General features: G+C 28.1%; 2 protein-coding genes across 2 annotated transcripts in view; one reads left to right on the plus strand and one right to left on the minus strand.

The window, feature by feature from the left end:
• Positions 1–16,151, minus strand: part of hwt (heavyweight) — a 91,362-nt gene that overhangs the window by 59,339 nt on the left and 15,872 nt on the right. The gene's annotated exons all lie outside the window — the stretch shown is intronic.
• On the plus strand, positions 3,140–5,091 carry Cpr11B (Cuticular protein 11B). The gene is made up of 4 exons (XM_065506820.1): positions 3,140–3,306; positions 3,393–3,688; positions 4,523–4,732; positions 4,791–5,091. The coding sequence occupies exons 1-4, from the start codon at positions 3,298–3,300 to the stop codon at positions 4,999–5,001; spliced, it is 726 nt and encodes a 241-aa protein (XP_065362892.1). The 5' UTR covers positions 3,140–3,297; the 3' UTR covers positions 5,002–5,091.

Raw genomic sequence — 16,151 nt, forward strand, 5'->3', positions numbered from 1 at the left:
AAATACGCTTTAAGAAGCACCATGTTGTAGCATGCCAGTAGTGTTCCTAGGCAGCCAGTGCACGCATACAACCAAATACTTTACAATTTTCAATGTTTTATGTGTGTAATAGGTCTATTTTTACACCCTACACGTGTAAACGTAGCGAATGAATTTGTCGTTTTAAGAGCAGCACTTAAAATATTCGATTCTTCTAAAGTTCTAATTTGATTTAGCTTTATGCGTTTGTATGTTTGTTTAAATCATTGCCTCTTCCAGAATACAAAACAGAAATTAATGAAATTTACCCAGAATTTCTATCACATACCTAGGCAGTTTGGTATTGAAAATCAACAAATTGGTTTCACTACAAGCAAAGTTATCAGCTACATAGTTTTGCTTGCTAATTGTTAGCATGTTGTTGAAATTTTGTTTATAGTTGGTCGTGTAGATATGTGTAAATGGGTGTCAATATTGAAACGTAATTTTTATTTAGCTGCAGGGTATTTCAAATTCGTTACAGCCTAACAAAGCATTCAAACTTCTGTTTTATTGTAAAGTTCATTACAATTTCATTTAAGAAAAACATTAAAACTACTGTTAGCTTAGAATTCCACACCCTTTGTATGTTTAATTTAACACTAAAATATGATAATGAACCGTTATTAACGTTCATTACTACAAAAAAGATGCCTTTCAAAAGCTCTATTTTCAAGATTTTGGTTTTAATTTTTGAGATTTTTGTGATTTCTTTTACGTTTGTTTTGAAAAACCTCAAGCGGAAGACGTTAACAGCAAATTGAGCTACTGTTTTATGTGAAATCTCAGGCCATAGAATTTTGTGGTCTTTGAAAACAAATAAATGCAAAAAGTATTAAAATTCACTGCAGCATGAAACATTTGAGGTGCACAGCAAGTGCTTCTTTATTTAAATCACAATAAAACAATAGCAATAAAAATATGTAATATAAACTATGATTTAAACACTTAAACAATTTAAACATTTTTAAATTTTAAACTACAAAATTAAAGTTTGAAAACAAATTTCAAGTATAATGTTTCTAACTTGCTTTTGTCTTTTTTTAATAATTTTGGGTGTGTTGTTACCTTTTTAAAAAGACTTGTAGTAATTGCTTTATATATTTTTTGATTGAATGTTATTGGCCAAACAAAAATAACACAATTGTTAATGATTAATTGAGTTTTTACCCACAACCAGCAAAAATCTTTTGTATTTAAAAATCAACAACCAGGAAATTTTCTTATTTTAAACTCATATTGGTTTCACATTTTTTGTTTAAGGGAATGGATTGATTAACTAAACTCAGTATAAAGTTCAAGTTCATGAAATCAATTATAAAGATCCAACAAATAATAATTAGTTTTAAAACAACGATATCATTACAAAATAGTAAATAAATATTTAAAGGCTAAAAATGTATATTTGTATACAAAAAGGCTTGTCTACAAATTGAGCAAAAATTAAAAAAAAAAATCAGAAACAAAGAAATTAGTTCTAACTAATGAAGATATTTTTTCAAAAAAAACTTAACCTTAAGAATATTCTACATGTTAATATTAATTGTCTTACTTGTATCAATTTTTGTATTTCAAGTTTGTTAAAAAATGGCCTTTAAACTAATATAACAGGATATAAAGTGATAGAAAATGGCAAACTGGGATTGAACAATTTGGTACCTTTTCGAAGCACTATTATAAATGTAGGAATTTTTATATTATTTGAGAGAGTTACATATGTCTCACAGATAACTTCCCCGAAATAAACTACAATATCAAAAATTTAAGGTAATTTTCCTTGTTTTCCCCTTGGTACTTTTTCTTCTAATGATAATTTTTAATATTTTAAATGAAATAATCTAAAAATGAGCAGATATTGAGCAGGTTATTGAAGTAAGAATCGAGAAAGGAGATTTCAAGGTAGTTTTTGTTAACTTCTGATGGTACCAACAAATTACCACATATACCCATAATGTATTTGCTGATGTCACAAATTAATATTGCAAAAATTAAAAACGAAATGACAAACCCTATTCACTCATGCTGAACGCCATAATAAAGAAATTTGAATACTATTATTAAGAATAAATTATATTAAGCAATAAAAATTAGATGTTTGAATGTTTGCCTAAAATTTGCTGCACTTTTTTAGGAAATATTTTTTGTTATGTAGTTAATTAAATCTTATATATGATCAATTAAAATTTATTAATTAACTACTTGATACTTTTAACAAGAACATTTTTTTTATCTAAAACCCATAATTAAAACAACGATTATTAAAATTTATTATGTATTAATAAAAAAAAACTGTTAAACATTGTTTGCTTAAAAAAGAATATTAGTAAATAATGACGAATTGAAAACTATTCCAAAGAAATACAATAGAAACACTTAAAGTGCATAAAAACCAATAAAAACAACAAGAACGTTAACTAAATATAAACAGTGAAGCCAATAGAAATTCGAGAAATAGAAACGCAAATAACAAAAATATTTTAACAAAAAATACTTTAATTCTAGAGCAGGGGTCAGCATAAAGAGAACATAACATATATCTGCAGTGGTCTCTTGTTTACCTATACTTTTTTTAAAATCAAAACGACATGACCCAGCCTTAATCAAAGCGCTCTCTGATTAGCTCACTTTAATAAACCGATCGGGTTCGTTCTCTGGAAACTAGTTAGGCGAGCCATATCCTCATATCAGGTTTAAAAATTGAATTAAAAATTACAGAAATAAAACTCCCGATTTTTTTTTAAATTTTTTTTTAAAAGGCGCCAACGTTAACTAAAATCGTTACACTGCAATAATAATTGATGTTCAATTTTAATTGACGTAATAATGGCAAAGAAACGCCACCACAAAGAAGAATCTCAGCAACAAAAAAACTCTAAAGAATTTATAAGCAAATTTTTGTTTTGTTTCGCAGAATCTATGAAACACAATCTCATTCTAAACTCTACAATAATACAAATGCAGATAAATACTTTACATACATTATTCTAATGTTAAAAGACAACAGACGATAATGATGTTGGCAATAATCATCAAGTTAATAAAGCAAAACTATAACACGAATCAGACGATGAAGATGAACTAGAAAAAGAAGAGAGAAATAGCAAAAAATTCAAAACAAAACAAAACAAATCAAATAAACCAATAGAATTGTATGAGATTTATGAATTGTTTGGCTATAAAATTGGCCAAGACGAGTTGAGTAGTTATTAGTTTGAAACAAACATTTCATCATCATACAACTAAAAGAACAATCAAGCTAGCAAACAAATCAACAGCATTATGAAATTTGTAAGGATACGAAGAAAAAAAGGATAATCGAGAATAAAAAAAAATTAAATTTAATTTGTGATTTTTTTTCTTTTAAATTTACTCAGTTTGTGTGTATTGCCACCGTTGCCGTGTGTTTGGGGGTTGCTGCCGCAGGCAGACCTTCAACTAAATATTTGCCACCCAACTTTGCGGCTGTAGGTGCTGCTGGTTCCAGTCAATATCCTCATTATCATGGTGTTAGTGGTGGACGTGCTGCCCCTGGTGCAGGCCACCAATATGCTGCTGCTGCTTCAGCTCCCGTGCATGCTGCCTCCCAGTATGGTCATAATAGAGCAGCTGCTCAAATTCCCATTCTAAGAAATGATTACAGTAATGATGGCAATGGCAACTATAACTTTGGGTAAGTGGAGTTGAATATAAAAACACTAAATTGAATTCTACAGTGTGGAGCTGTTATTCATAATGAAATTATTAGTTTATTAATAGCTTATAAAACTAAATTTCCTAACAAAAATTTGTTTTATAAACCTTTGATTAAATTAATATGTCAGTAACCCCCATTAACACGAAGCCTGGTTATGGCCTAACTAATAGTTATACTGTCGGTTAAAAAAATTTTTGTATGAAAACTGTCAGTTTAACCATTACAAAACTCTTTCAAAATTTGAAGAAGCTACTGTCATAATTATTTTGAAAATGCATTTAAATTTAAATTGAAATCTTTGTGTTTTACATAAAAGTTGTAAAGATGAAAATCTATAAAGCTTGAATTTCAGCTTTCAAACATTTCAAAATTAATTTAATAAATATTTCCTTAACCAGATTTTAAGTTCAATTTGAAATTACTGCATTGTACGTGAAAGCTTTAAGCTCCTGATAAAAACTGATACTAAACACAGAAATAATGCTTTAGAACAGTGCTTCGAATTTATCATTTAAATCTCTGTGTTTTATATAAAAGCTTTAAAGTTCAAAATGAAACATCTTTAAAGCTAAATTCAGTAAAATCGTCATTTCATAAAACCATTCCACAAACAAATTCTTTAGTTTCATTCAAAGAATTTTATTTTTAATATTTTATTTGATAAATAACTGAATTAAATGATAATAAAATTCTTTCAATCTTTGATTTTTTGAATATCTGTTAATTCAAATCTAAAACAATTTGCTTTATTATTTGATGTTTGGAAAGCTTTATAATTGAAAACCAAAATTTAATTTACAAATTCACTAGTTTCGAAACCGGCAATGGTATTAAACGTGACGAAACTGGTCACTTCCAAGGCTCTTGGCCAGGCGGTTCTTTGAATGTTGCTGGCTCCTACTCATACACAGGTGATGATGGAAAACTCTACTCCGTTAACTACAAGGCCGATAGCAATGGTTTCCATGCCGAAGGTGATCATTTGCCCACACCACCACCAATTCCCCGTGAAATTCAAGAGTAAGTAATATTTTATAAATTTTTAAAATTTTATTTAAATTTAACTATTTTCTTAAAGAACTTTGCATTTACACCAACATGGTACTAGCCATCATGGCTCTGGTGCTTCTTATGCTGCTCCCGCCAGCTATTCGTCAGGTGGCCATCATGCTCCCGCTGGAAACTTTGCTGCCGCCAGCCATCATGCTGCCTCTAATGTGCGTGCACCCAATGCCAACTATTTGCCACCCCAACAAGGCCAAGGTTACAACTATGGCAGACGTAATTAATTTAAGTATTCCTTTTTGACACTCCCCGCCCCCTTCGCCCTAGAGCTACCGTCTAAGTATTGATGTTAATAAAACGTAAATAAATTTGTGTATAATTCTCGTAAAAAAAAAGTTTTTTGTTTTTATTTTGAATTTTTGTTTGTTTGTAAGGGATTTCCCAAAATCCTTTAACGCCTACAAAAAAGAATAGAAACTTATTGAAAAACTTTTTAAATATAGATTTCCATGTGGTATTGTTACAGAGTGAGGAGGTAAGGCTAAACAGCACACATCAAATTCAGACACCCAAAAAAAAAAGGACATGCAAACTGATGAACTCTAGTTATCAATTGAGCAAAAACAAAAGGGAATTTTAAATTATTTCGCATAGATAAATACATATAGATGGGAAACTCTCCTATCAAAGACCTATGTCAGTTGTCAAAAACTTAAGTGGTGATAGTGTAAACAAAAAGAAAACTCGTATGTGTGATTATTTGTGTAATTTTTTATCTTTGAGTTTTTTTCTAGTTTCGACTCTATGTATATTTCTCTATGTTATTTCCTTTTCACATGCACTACTGTTTTATTGTGAGTGTATGTAAGGCTTTTTGTTTGTATTTCACCAGTCTATAAAGATTTGTAGCCAAAGGAATCAAAGGAGAATTAAATAGAATTTGAAAACTTTTACAATTTCATAAAGAGTCAACAAATTCTATTGTTTTGTTTTAAAACAAAAAAGTTGCCACAATTATTTGTATACTTCCCCCGCAAAAAAAGGACTAGTTTTGATTTTAAATATTTAAGGAGGATTAGCTAAAAGGAGGATAGAAAGAGTTGAAATAAAATTTGCATAAACAGGGAGTAATAAATGCAATTATTAAGGTCTGTTAAATAAATGTTTAAGTTAATCAAATGCAGAAGAATCATAGCAAAAAGGAATTTAAAACTTAGTATAGAAAGATATTGAATTTAGAGGAACTGAATGAAAATAATTAAGAACTATAAACCAGAGTAGGCAAAAGTTGTATTCTCAGGAACTTAATTTGATTGCGAAATAAAAAAAAATAGTAAAAGTAGTAAAGTAAAAAAAGTACGAATGTAAAATGAGAATAACTGAATAAATTTGGGAGCGTTCGTAAAAGAACGAATGTTGAAAGAGTTATAAAGAAGAAAACAATTGCGAGCAAACGTAAACAAATGAATGCATAGAGACAAAACAAACAAAAAATGTTTAGCGAGATAAAGATAATAATTAAACAATCTTGAGAATGTTCGTAAAAGAACTAATGGCGAAAGAGTTTAAAAAAAGAGTGAAAAAATAAAAAAATCACCCATATATGCAATAACATGTGAAATTTTGTTCCCATGAAAGATCCATTTCCGTCGAGATCGTAGAGATAGTAAAAGAAAGAGTGCAAAAAGATTGACATAGAGATTATTTTATCCGTTTTGTTGTTTTAAGTCGTTATCTGAGATTTATTTTTAAAATTCGCGAATACAAAAGAAAAATTTCCAATTTTACTAAAACACTTAACATTAAAGTATTTCTTACATTTTATAAATTTTAACCACAACCTGTTATGCTAACTTTTAAAAAACTTTATTTTCCTTTAAGTGCTTGACACTTTATTTAAAAAATTTTCACAATCTCAGCTGTAAATTCTTCCTGTTTGTTAGTTTTTTTTTTCTTCTTTTTAGTACTTTCTTTGCACTTTTGCATACAATCTTATTTAATTCCTGGAAATCCTTTTTAGAAAATTTATTACTTGTTTAAGGTTGAAACCAACAAAACCAAAGACGCTGGCGTTGGAAAATGACAACTTTCTGCTGCCAAATAACAACCATATATTTAATAATACAACAAAGACTTTTCAAGATTTAAGCTGCAAAAAACGTCTACATTAAATTGTCTACAAAATAAAAAACATAACAACCCCCCAACTAAACCTAAAACAATCTAATGATTTTGTTGCTTTTAATTTATGCGTTTCATGTTTTGAAGAATGCAACCAAGAAAGAAAAAAAAACTGAAATTTTTAATTAAACTGTTGTGTTCAAAGCAAAAGGGGAAATCCCTTTTTATAATAATTTATATGCAATTATTGACCCTTGAGCTGTAATTTTAATAAATTTAATTTCAAAGCTGTTTACACTACCACCTCCTTCCTCTCAATTTAAATAAGTTGCCTTAAAAATGTCCTTCATAAATTGATGATGTTGTGAAGTGTAAGAAAGAAATATAAAAAAAACTTCTAGAAAAAGAAAATAAAAATCCAACTATGAAATTCATTTTCATATAACAAAGGAAATTGACTTAAGTTAAACAGAGGGTGCTGATTTCCTTTTTAAAGAAAAGTGAAATTTTGTATTAAGGAACATATAATAAGAATGAGAATATTAAACCACAAATGATTTAATTTAATGGAAAATTTAAAAAAAAAAAACTATAAGCCAACCATTACCTAACCGCTTCTAAGTAATATATTTGGTATGTTGTATGTTGGCATCTCATTACCAAGTTTATTACATCCAATACAATATCATTACATTTAATTACACAACTAAATGGCGTAAAATAATAATCATTTGCTATTCCTTTCATTCTATGGCCTCAAGCTAAATTACAATTAATATTTATTAACAAATTTATTTCATCAATGAAACAAACATATAAAACAAACTATTGTAAATATAAACAAGGTTTTGCACCATAGGGACTGTTACAATTGACAATTCCTTTAATTTTATTACACATATTTTACTATTCACACATTTTATTCATTAAACGAAAATGTGTATTGATGTGTTGGGTAAATAACCATTAAGGATACAAAAAAGGATACAAGGGATAAATATACATATGGATTAGTAATATGTTATGCGTGTTATTTAACCATCAATATTAGGAAGGCATAAATATTCATTGTAGGGTTCGAAATGTCAGGAAGCCTACTTTTATTCAAAGCATAATGGCAAACCAGGAAGAATATTATATTTATTTTCTAAATATTATCTGAATTGGAATGCAAACAGAAAATGTATTTCAAATGGTTACTTACTTATTTTTTGATATAAGTAACCATTACTTTTTATGACAATCCAGTAAATAAACAAAAGTAAAAAAGTTGTAAGCCTTAAAAATCATCTAATTTAGATTCATCAACCATTAAGATAATATTAAAAAGTTTAAAAAATCCAGCAAATTTTAAAAAGTAACCATATATTTTTAAGCATTATTTTAATAAACTTTTGCAAAAGCATTAACTAATGTCACTCTAACACAAAAATTACCAAAAAAAAATTTAAATCCAGGAATAAAACAAAAGTAACCGAGTCTTACAAAAAAGTAACCATTTGGTTGTAAGCCTAATCTTCAAAAAATATCATATAATTTAGATGTTTTCTACAATTACCATACAAAAATAAGAATTTTTTTTCAAAAATCCAGCAACTTTAAAAAAGTAGCCATAAAATTTATAAAGTAACCATATATATTTCAACAAATATTAAAAAAAAGCCTTCCGAAAAAGCATTTCTAAAGCTAAAACCATTACAAAAATAACATAAATCCAGCAAATGAAAAAAAGTAACCGAGTCTTTCAAAAGTAACCATTTGGTTTTCAACCTCATCTTCAAAAAATATCATATAATTTAGATGACTTCAACAATTGTGATACAAAAATATACAAATTTTTAAAAAAAATTTTAGAACTTCAAAAAAGTAACCATAAAATTTATAAAGTAACCACATATATTTTAATAATTATTAAAAAAAAAACCTATTGGAAAAGCATTTCTATAACTTAAACTATTACAAAAATAACATAATTTTGTTAAAAATCCAGCAAACGAACAAAAGTAACCAAGTCTTCCAAAAGTAACCATTTGGTTTTAAGCCTTGTCTTTAAAAATGATCATCTATTTTAGATGTATCCACCAATTATGATAACAAAATATGAAATTTTTTTCACAAATCCACCAACTTCAAAAAAGTAACCGCCAAATTTATAAAGTAAACTTATTTATTATAAAATTTATTTGAAAAATCATTTTTGAAGCTTAATCTATTACAAAAGTAACATGATTTTGTTAAAAATCCTACAAATGAACAAAAGTAACCGATTATTCCAAAGTAACCATTTGGTTTTAGGTCTTATCTTCAAAAAATATCAACAATTATGATACAAAAACATGAAATTTTTTTTTCAAAATTTTAAATTTGATCTACCATTTCTTCGCCTTAAAGTGTATTATATTCTCCGCAATATTTACTCAAATGTGTTATGTTCTCTTTATGCCGACCACTGCTTTTATTTTATTCACCTTAAAGTGCGTTAAAAGCTCCACACTTGGCAAAATGTATGTTAATGTCAAATTTATATAAAAGCTATTTAAATTTTTAATAGAAAAAAAACTTAACATTACTCCTAAATGTCAAGAAACTGTGCAGTTTAATAACGTATGCTTGTAAGTAATTCTATTTGCGTTAAATTTATAAGCACGCATGTTTTTAGACCAACTACAAGCAATCGAAAATAAGGAAAACTATCATATATGCTAACACGCAATACAACTCTCGCAGACTTGACAGGAAAAACCCCTTAAATAAATGAATATAAATTCAAACTTAGACTTAATAAGAAAGAGAAGAAAAAAAAACTGTAACAACAAATACCAATAAACTAATTTGCACACGAAAATTACTTCATGAAAAAATAATTCTATATAAATTCAAAATAACAGCAATAATAAAAATATAAAAATACAACAAATACCATAGAAATGTGTGAATAAATTGTGAAAAAAAACACTAAACAACTGATGACTGAAAGTGAAAAAGCAAAAGAGAGAGAGAAAATATATTTCACACGCACATCTTAATAGCAGCAAGACAGGCAGGCTGTATGGCTGGCACACAAGTGCCAGGAGGTAGTAACTGGGGGTACTATATTACAGGATAATAAAGTACTAGGGGATTTCAGTTATACACTCAAACACAAGCAGACTTTCACATTACTCCACAATAAATTTCTTTACCGACTTATATATATTTTTTATTAATAAACACATGTTTTCACATTAGTGTATCCCCCTCTGCCTCTTTCCCCTTTAGTTATTCTAAGAATTGTTGTTTTCTTACACTCCATTATGAATATAAATCATTTTTTCCACAAATACTCATACAAATAATACAAGAAATTATGATTTACAGTCCCCGTATGCTAAAATTACAATTTGTACTCGTATGATTTCTTTCATTTCATTCATTTCTATAAATTATATTTTCTTTTTTTTATTATTTCAATTTTGTATACAATATGAATGGCAACTAAATAAAAAGCATCAAATTATAGACATTTTTTTCAGATTCATTTCATTTTCTTTTTTTCTTTTCATTTTTTTTTTTTGGTGCAACTTGTACTCAAAGGACCTTTTTTAACAGATTACATACATTACACAGCTCGTACATGGCCATAAATAAACTTTAAATAAACTTAAGTAAAAAAACAAATGCAAATAGTACTAGAAGTACAAAATCAAATACATAGATTTATTCAAGCATCTAAAGAAAAAACCGAAAGTCAGCAAATCATAAAGTTATTTGAGAACTTTTTAAGTAAATAAATCACAAACAAATTCTTGAATTAATGCCAACTGATAAGCATAGGAGAAGAACGAAAAATGTGTCTTAAGCTGGTTATAGTTTAAGGACTTGGGGACTCATGAATCACTTGTGAAAATTTCATAGACATAAAATAGTATTTTAATGGATTTTGCTGTAATAATCATTAAAAGCTCATATTTTTAGATAAAAAGCTATTAAAAACTTTAAGTAAAACTTGTCACATAAAAGTTAAAAGGCTTTATTTTAGATTTTAATAATAAATAATACCATAAAAGGTGTTAAAATCATTATTTTACATTCAAAATCTCTTTTAGAAAAGCTTTAAGAAAAACATTTACCTTGAAAGTACAAAAAGCTGTATATAAGAAACAACCATTAAAAGTGTTAAAATAATTTCTTTAGCTACAAAAGCTCTTTTACTTTGAAAATTCGAAGCTTTATTTAAGATATAAATAAGCAGTTAAGAAAAACTGTTACTTTAAAAGTTCTAAAGCTTTATTAAAGATATACATAAGTAAAACATAAAACTACTGTTGAACTCATTAGTTTTGCTTCAAAAGCTCTATTGGATAAAGCTTTAACCAAAAATTTGACTTTGAAAGTTCCAAAGCTTTATATAAGATATACACACAGCCTAAAAAATGAGTAAACACCACAAATTATTTGATTTTTTTATGATAATGAAAATCCTAAAATCTATTCATCGATAAAAATTTAAAAGTTTCGGTTTCTTGGAGATTGGGCTATGAAAAAAAGATTTATGTCGGACTATAATGATTTCCATGATCATAAAAAAATCGAATAATTCACTGGTATTTACTCACTTTTGAGGCTGTAAGAAGCAAAAATACCATAAAGGTGTTAAATGCTATTTTTTTCTTCAAAGGCTCTTTTAGTTAAAGCTTTATGAAAAACATTTACTCTTACCCCCATTTTCTCAATCTCTGGTTATTTTTTATCGTGACGATAAACTGACAGTTCTCATACAAAATAAATGTTAATTGGAGGTTTATCGTTACGAAAAACGATAACCAGATATTGAGAAAATGGGGTTAATGTTTAAAATTATTATTTAAGATAAGGAGCAAAAATTTAAAATCATTATTTGTGCTTTAAAGCTCTTTTAGTTAAATAAATTAGCTTTAAAGCTAATCAAAATTTTCCCTCAAGCCGCTTTTCAAACAACTCTAGATGTAGCTTCGAAATCAATCCTAATAGGAATCCTGTACTTGAAATATAAGTTTGCCATACTGTTTATAAGGCACAATGTAACTTCTTATGTAAGGAATTCTCTACAAAATAATAAATCCTAATTCCCTAAAATAGATTTCCCACATATTTCAAGTGTCACTGATTTGTAATTATTTAAACAAAAACCTTTTAACCTAAAGATCATTTTTCTAAACTAAACATTTTATTTCACTAGTTTTTCACAAGTCACTATGGACCTTTTTAAGAGCCCCTATACCTATTTCTCGTTGTCATTGTCAATTGCGCAAACAATACTCGCTGGCTCGTCTACTTACAATCATTAATTTGGCTCTTACTCTCCAAGTGAGGAATGGATGGACGGACGGACGGACGGACGAACGCACGGATGGCTGTTAAAAGTTAAACAAAAGCCAAGCAAAACTGTGGTCAAACCCATTTTCCGCACAATTGTTTTGTATTTGCCATTGTCAACGATTTTGATGGCTCATGCTTTTCATTATGTCAAATCATTACTCATGTTTTTATGCTCGTACTCTGTCTGTCCTGTACCCTCTACTTATACATTGTGCGGAAATTGTAAGTGTCTAAGTAATGTCTCGTAAGTATGTGTATGGAGGATGTATGTACAAAGACATGCAGGATTGTCTCAAAATTGATGCTGAGACATCAATATAAAAACTCAAACAACAATGGGGAAAAATGGTAGCAAGTCAACACACAATCTAGACATGTTAGCAAATGGCCAAAATGTATGGAAAATTGTTGAATTACGAGTACACTAGAAAAATTTCTACTTAAAATGCAACACAATACAAGTTTGGAAATATTTTTCCGTTCCTTTATTTCTTTTTAAAGAAAAGGAAAAGGGAAATTGTTGGTAAAGAGGAAATATTTATTTTGGGCAATTATTGATGGAGTCCCAAATGAGGAAATATGTAAGGAAGAAATAAAGATCATTTATAGGCCATTAAATGTTGGGTTCATATAAGGTTTTTTGAAAATTATCATTCAAAATACTGAAACAAAAAAAAAAACTGAAACATTCAGCTTTAAAATTTAAATTCAACTGAAAATTTGTTTAATAATTGTTTCCTTTTTTCTTTTTCTTATATCTCGACCATTTATACACCAATTTTGATTTTCGATTGATGTATCAATTATATTCGTGAGTTATTTGTGAGCTTCCGAAAACTTCTGTGTCATTAGACAGAGATAGAAAATCGTCTGTGAAATCTATAACCATCAAATTTATGAGCTGACAAATGAAAGGACTTTGAAAATAGCTTTTCAATAATAATTTTCTCTAAATATCAGATATGATTGGATTTTAATAATATGAAAATGTTGAAAATGTTTGTAATAAGTAGTGACGTAAATAATAATTTTCAATCCCGTATATGATTTGATTAATATTTATATATGTAGATGAAAAGGTTTCTATTAAGTAGTTTTATTTAAGTTTGTTTAAATTTGTAAGATTTTTCCCCACACAGTTTAACATGCAATAAAGTAATAAGAGCTCCTTTAGGTTATTTTTATTAAATTCTAAAAATCATGTTAAATTTAGGTTTTTTTCTACTTGCGTGTTTGATAGGATGAAACCTTAAGTGGGTGGTATAAATTATGAATAAATTTCATTACCAATCTAATCTCTTTCAAGGAGGGTGGTTGCAAATTATTGTTTTTTTATAAAGGAAAAACGTAACAACAAAAATCTAATCTAATATTAAGCACACAAGAGATAGACAAAAGTAAAGGTGTGAATATATAAAAAAAGGATATAAAAAAAAATATAAATAATAATAAAGTAACAGGTGAGAAAAATAACAATTGAACAAAAATTGAAATAACTTATTTACCTATATTTTCTAAACAGTTAAGAAAATTATTTATTTAATAAAAAATTTAATACTTTTTTTACCTTTAACCAGATTTTCTGTAACAAGCTATAAATAGCAACACTGAGACTGGTAATTGTTCCTCAACAATACGACGTAATAAATTAGAAATAAATTAATATTACGCATACCACCCGTAGTCCTCGTAAGAATTAATATTACTCATACAACCCGTAGTTCTAGAAACTTCTTTCAGAATGCACATATAGATTTTATCTATACTTTTCGTAGAAAATTTCAATATTTTATATAATTGTAGTTTGCTAGAATCCCAAATTATTTTTTTTAAAACTTCAAAAACATATTAATCTCTTTAAGTTTTAAATCTAACTTGCACAGTGTCCCTTTTAAAACTTATGCATGTATAAGTAGCCTAATAATTTAATTACTAAATTAAGTTTACCGTAAGACAAAGTTAATTAAGTTAATTTTCCAAAAACGAAATAAATACTATGTAAATTGTAATAAATATCTTACTTAAACTTCAATACTCTTAAAGATTTATGTATGCCGGCATATCAAACACAAGGAAAATGACTAGGAAATTATTCCTAACTGTTCAGAGGAGGTGGTGTGTGTTAAACACAACGTCAAACAAATTAAAATAATAAAAATAATAATGATTACGTGCTAGAAAGATGTAATAATTATGCCTAAATATGTTGGTAAACAGTACGACTACATTTTGTTATTAAGTATATAAAACTTTACATACCACTTTGGGGGGGATGATGAATTAAATGGAGAGGGTTTACAAACGACAAGAACATTATAAGACAAGAGAGTTATAAATAACGGATTAACTTGTTAGGAAATTAAAATTAAAAACATTAAGGCTAGACACAGACAGTCATATTGTTGATTTACAATTACAAGCAGAACAAAATCTTTCATTATTGTTATCACAAACTGTGATCACCCTAATACCATCAGACATGTTAAGACTCGTCTAAGACCTTTTTTTAAAGAAATAAAACATTGTTTCACAAAACAAGCAAAATTAATTTCACTTTCAAAGAGTTGTCTAGAAGATCTCTTGCTAAAGATAAATTCGTTTATTTAAACGTATGAACAATAATTAAGGAACATTTTTTTCATGTTCCTGGAAAGACAATAAAACAAGAGGAAAATCCAAAATACACAAGACAAGAAAAACAGCACACTGATATGTATTTAACAAAAATGCTAAAGACATTTACACAATTTTTATGTCTCTCTAAGTTTACTTCCTTATAAGTACAAGCTGCAACAACATGGCAAGAAACACTTAAGTATTATTAGGAAAAGCGAAAAAAAAAATGAAGTAAAAACAAACAGGAAAACGTCAGAACAATTCGACCACACCATAAATCTAGCAAAATGAGTGAAGCTGCCAAGGGATTAGGCAGCGAAAAGAAAACTCTATAAGAAACTGCAACTGCTTGAAAAGAAACTTGACAGCCTGAAAAAATACAACAGCACAAACAGGATGTAATACAACTCCAAACACGCAAACCTTTAAATAAAATAGCAACAAACAAACAAGAAAAATACTTATATGGAGAAATATTAACATAAACTTTTGCACAAACGCCAAAATGACAGGTAATCCAATCACAAACCCTCAACTAACTCTATATTTTTAAGAAATAAAAGTAAAGAAGACGACTACGGGGAAGGCTTGCTTCTCTAAATAGTAGTGGTTGGTGGCAAAAGGTTACCAGAATCTAGTCAATCACTTAAAGTGGCTGTGGGTTTGAAACTAATTGAAGGTGATATGAATCCCATAAAAAATGATGGTTAAGAAGACAAGACAACAGCTAAACTCTTGCACAGCAATGGATAAGACCATGTAACTCGGGTATAAACATTAACTAAGAAACTTCTCAGTAAAATGTTTTGCTGTCTCTTTTAGTTTTTGGCTGCTGCAGGTGAAAGTGATAAATGTATTGATGTCTCACTGGGCGTTTTACAAGACTTTATGAAGAAGAATGATAACTGATAATGATGTGTAAAGTAGTGGCAATAAAAATGGAAGTTAAAATGCTAAAAACTGGTTATAACGAATTTTAAATACCCTCCAGCAATCAGTAGGATCACACACATTTATTGAATGTATTCGCTGCATATTCAACATAAACCAAACAACAAATACAACAAAAATTAAAACAAGAACATCTTATATTTATTAAACTCTTCTACCGCATTACAACAACAAGCTAAACAAAAGAATGAATGTTAAAAATTATTTTCATCAAAAAAACATCAAATGTTTTCGAAGTTGTTTTATTTAATGGGTTATAACATTTTTATTGCTAAACCGATTTGGCTGATTTTCAATACCAAACTGCTTAGGGCTTTGATAAATATTGGAGGTGATTTTAATTAAAATCTGTTTAGTATTTAGGATGTGAGCATGATTTACACACACAGAACCAAACTTAAGCACAGAA

The sequence above is a fragment of the Calliphora vicina genome, chromosome 4 (assembly GCF_958450345.1).
Source record: "Calliphora vicina chromosome 4, idCalVici1.1, whole genome shotgun sequence".
Lineage (NCBI taxonomy): Eukaryota > Metazoa > Arthropoda > Insecta > Diptera > Calliphoridae > Calliphora > Calliphora vicina.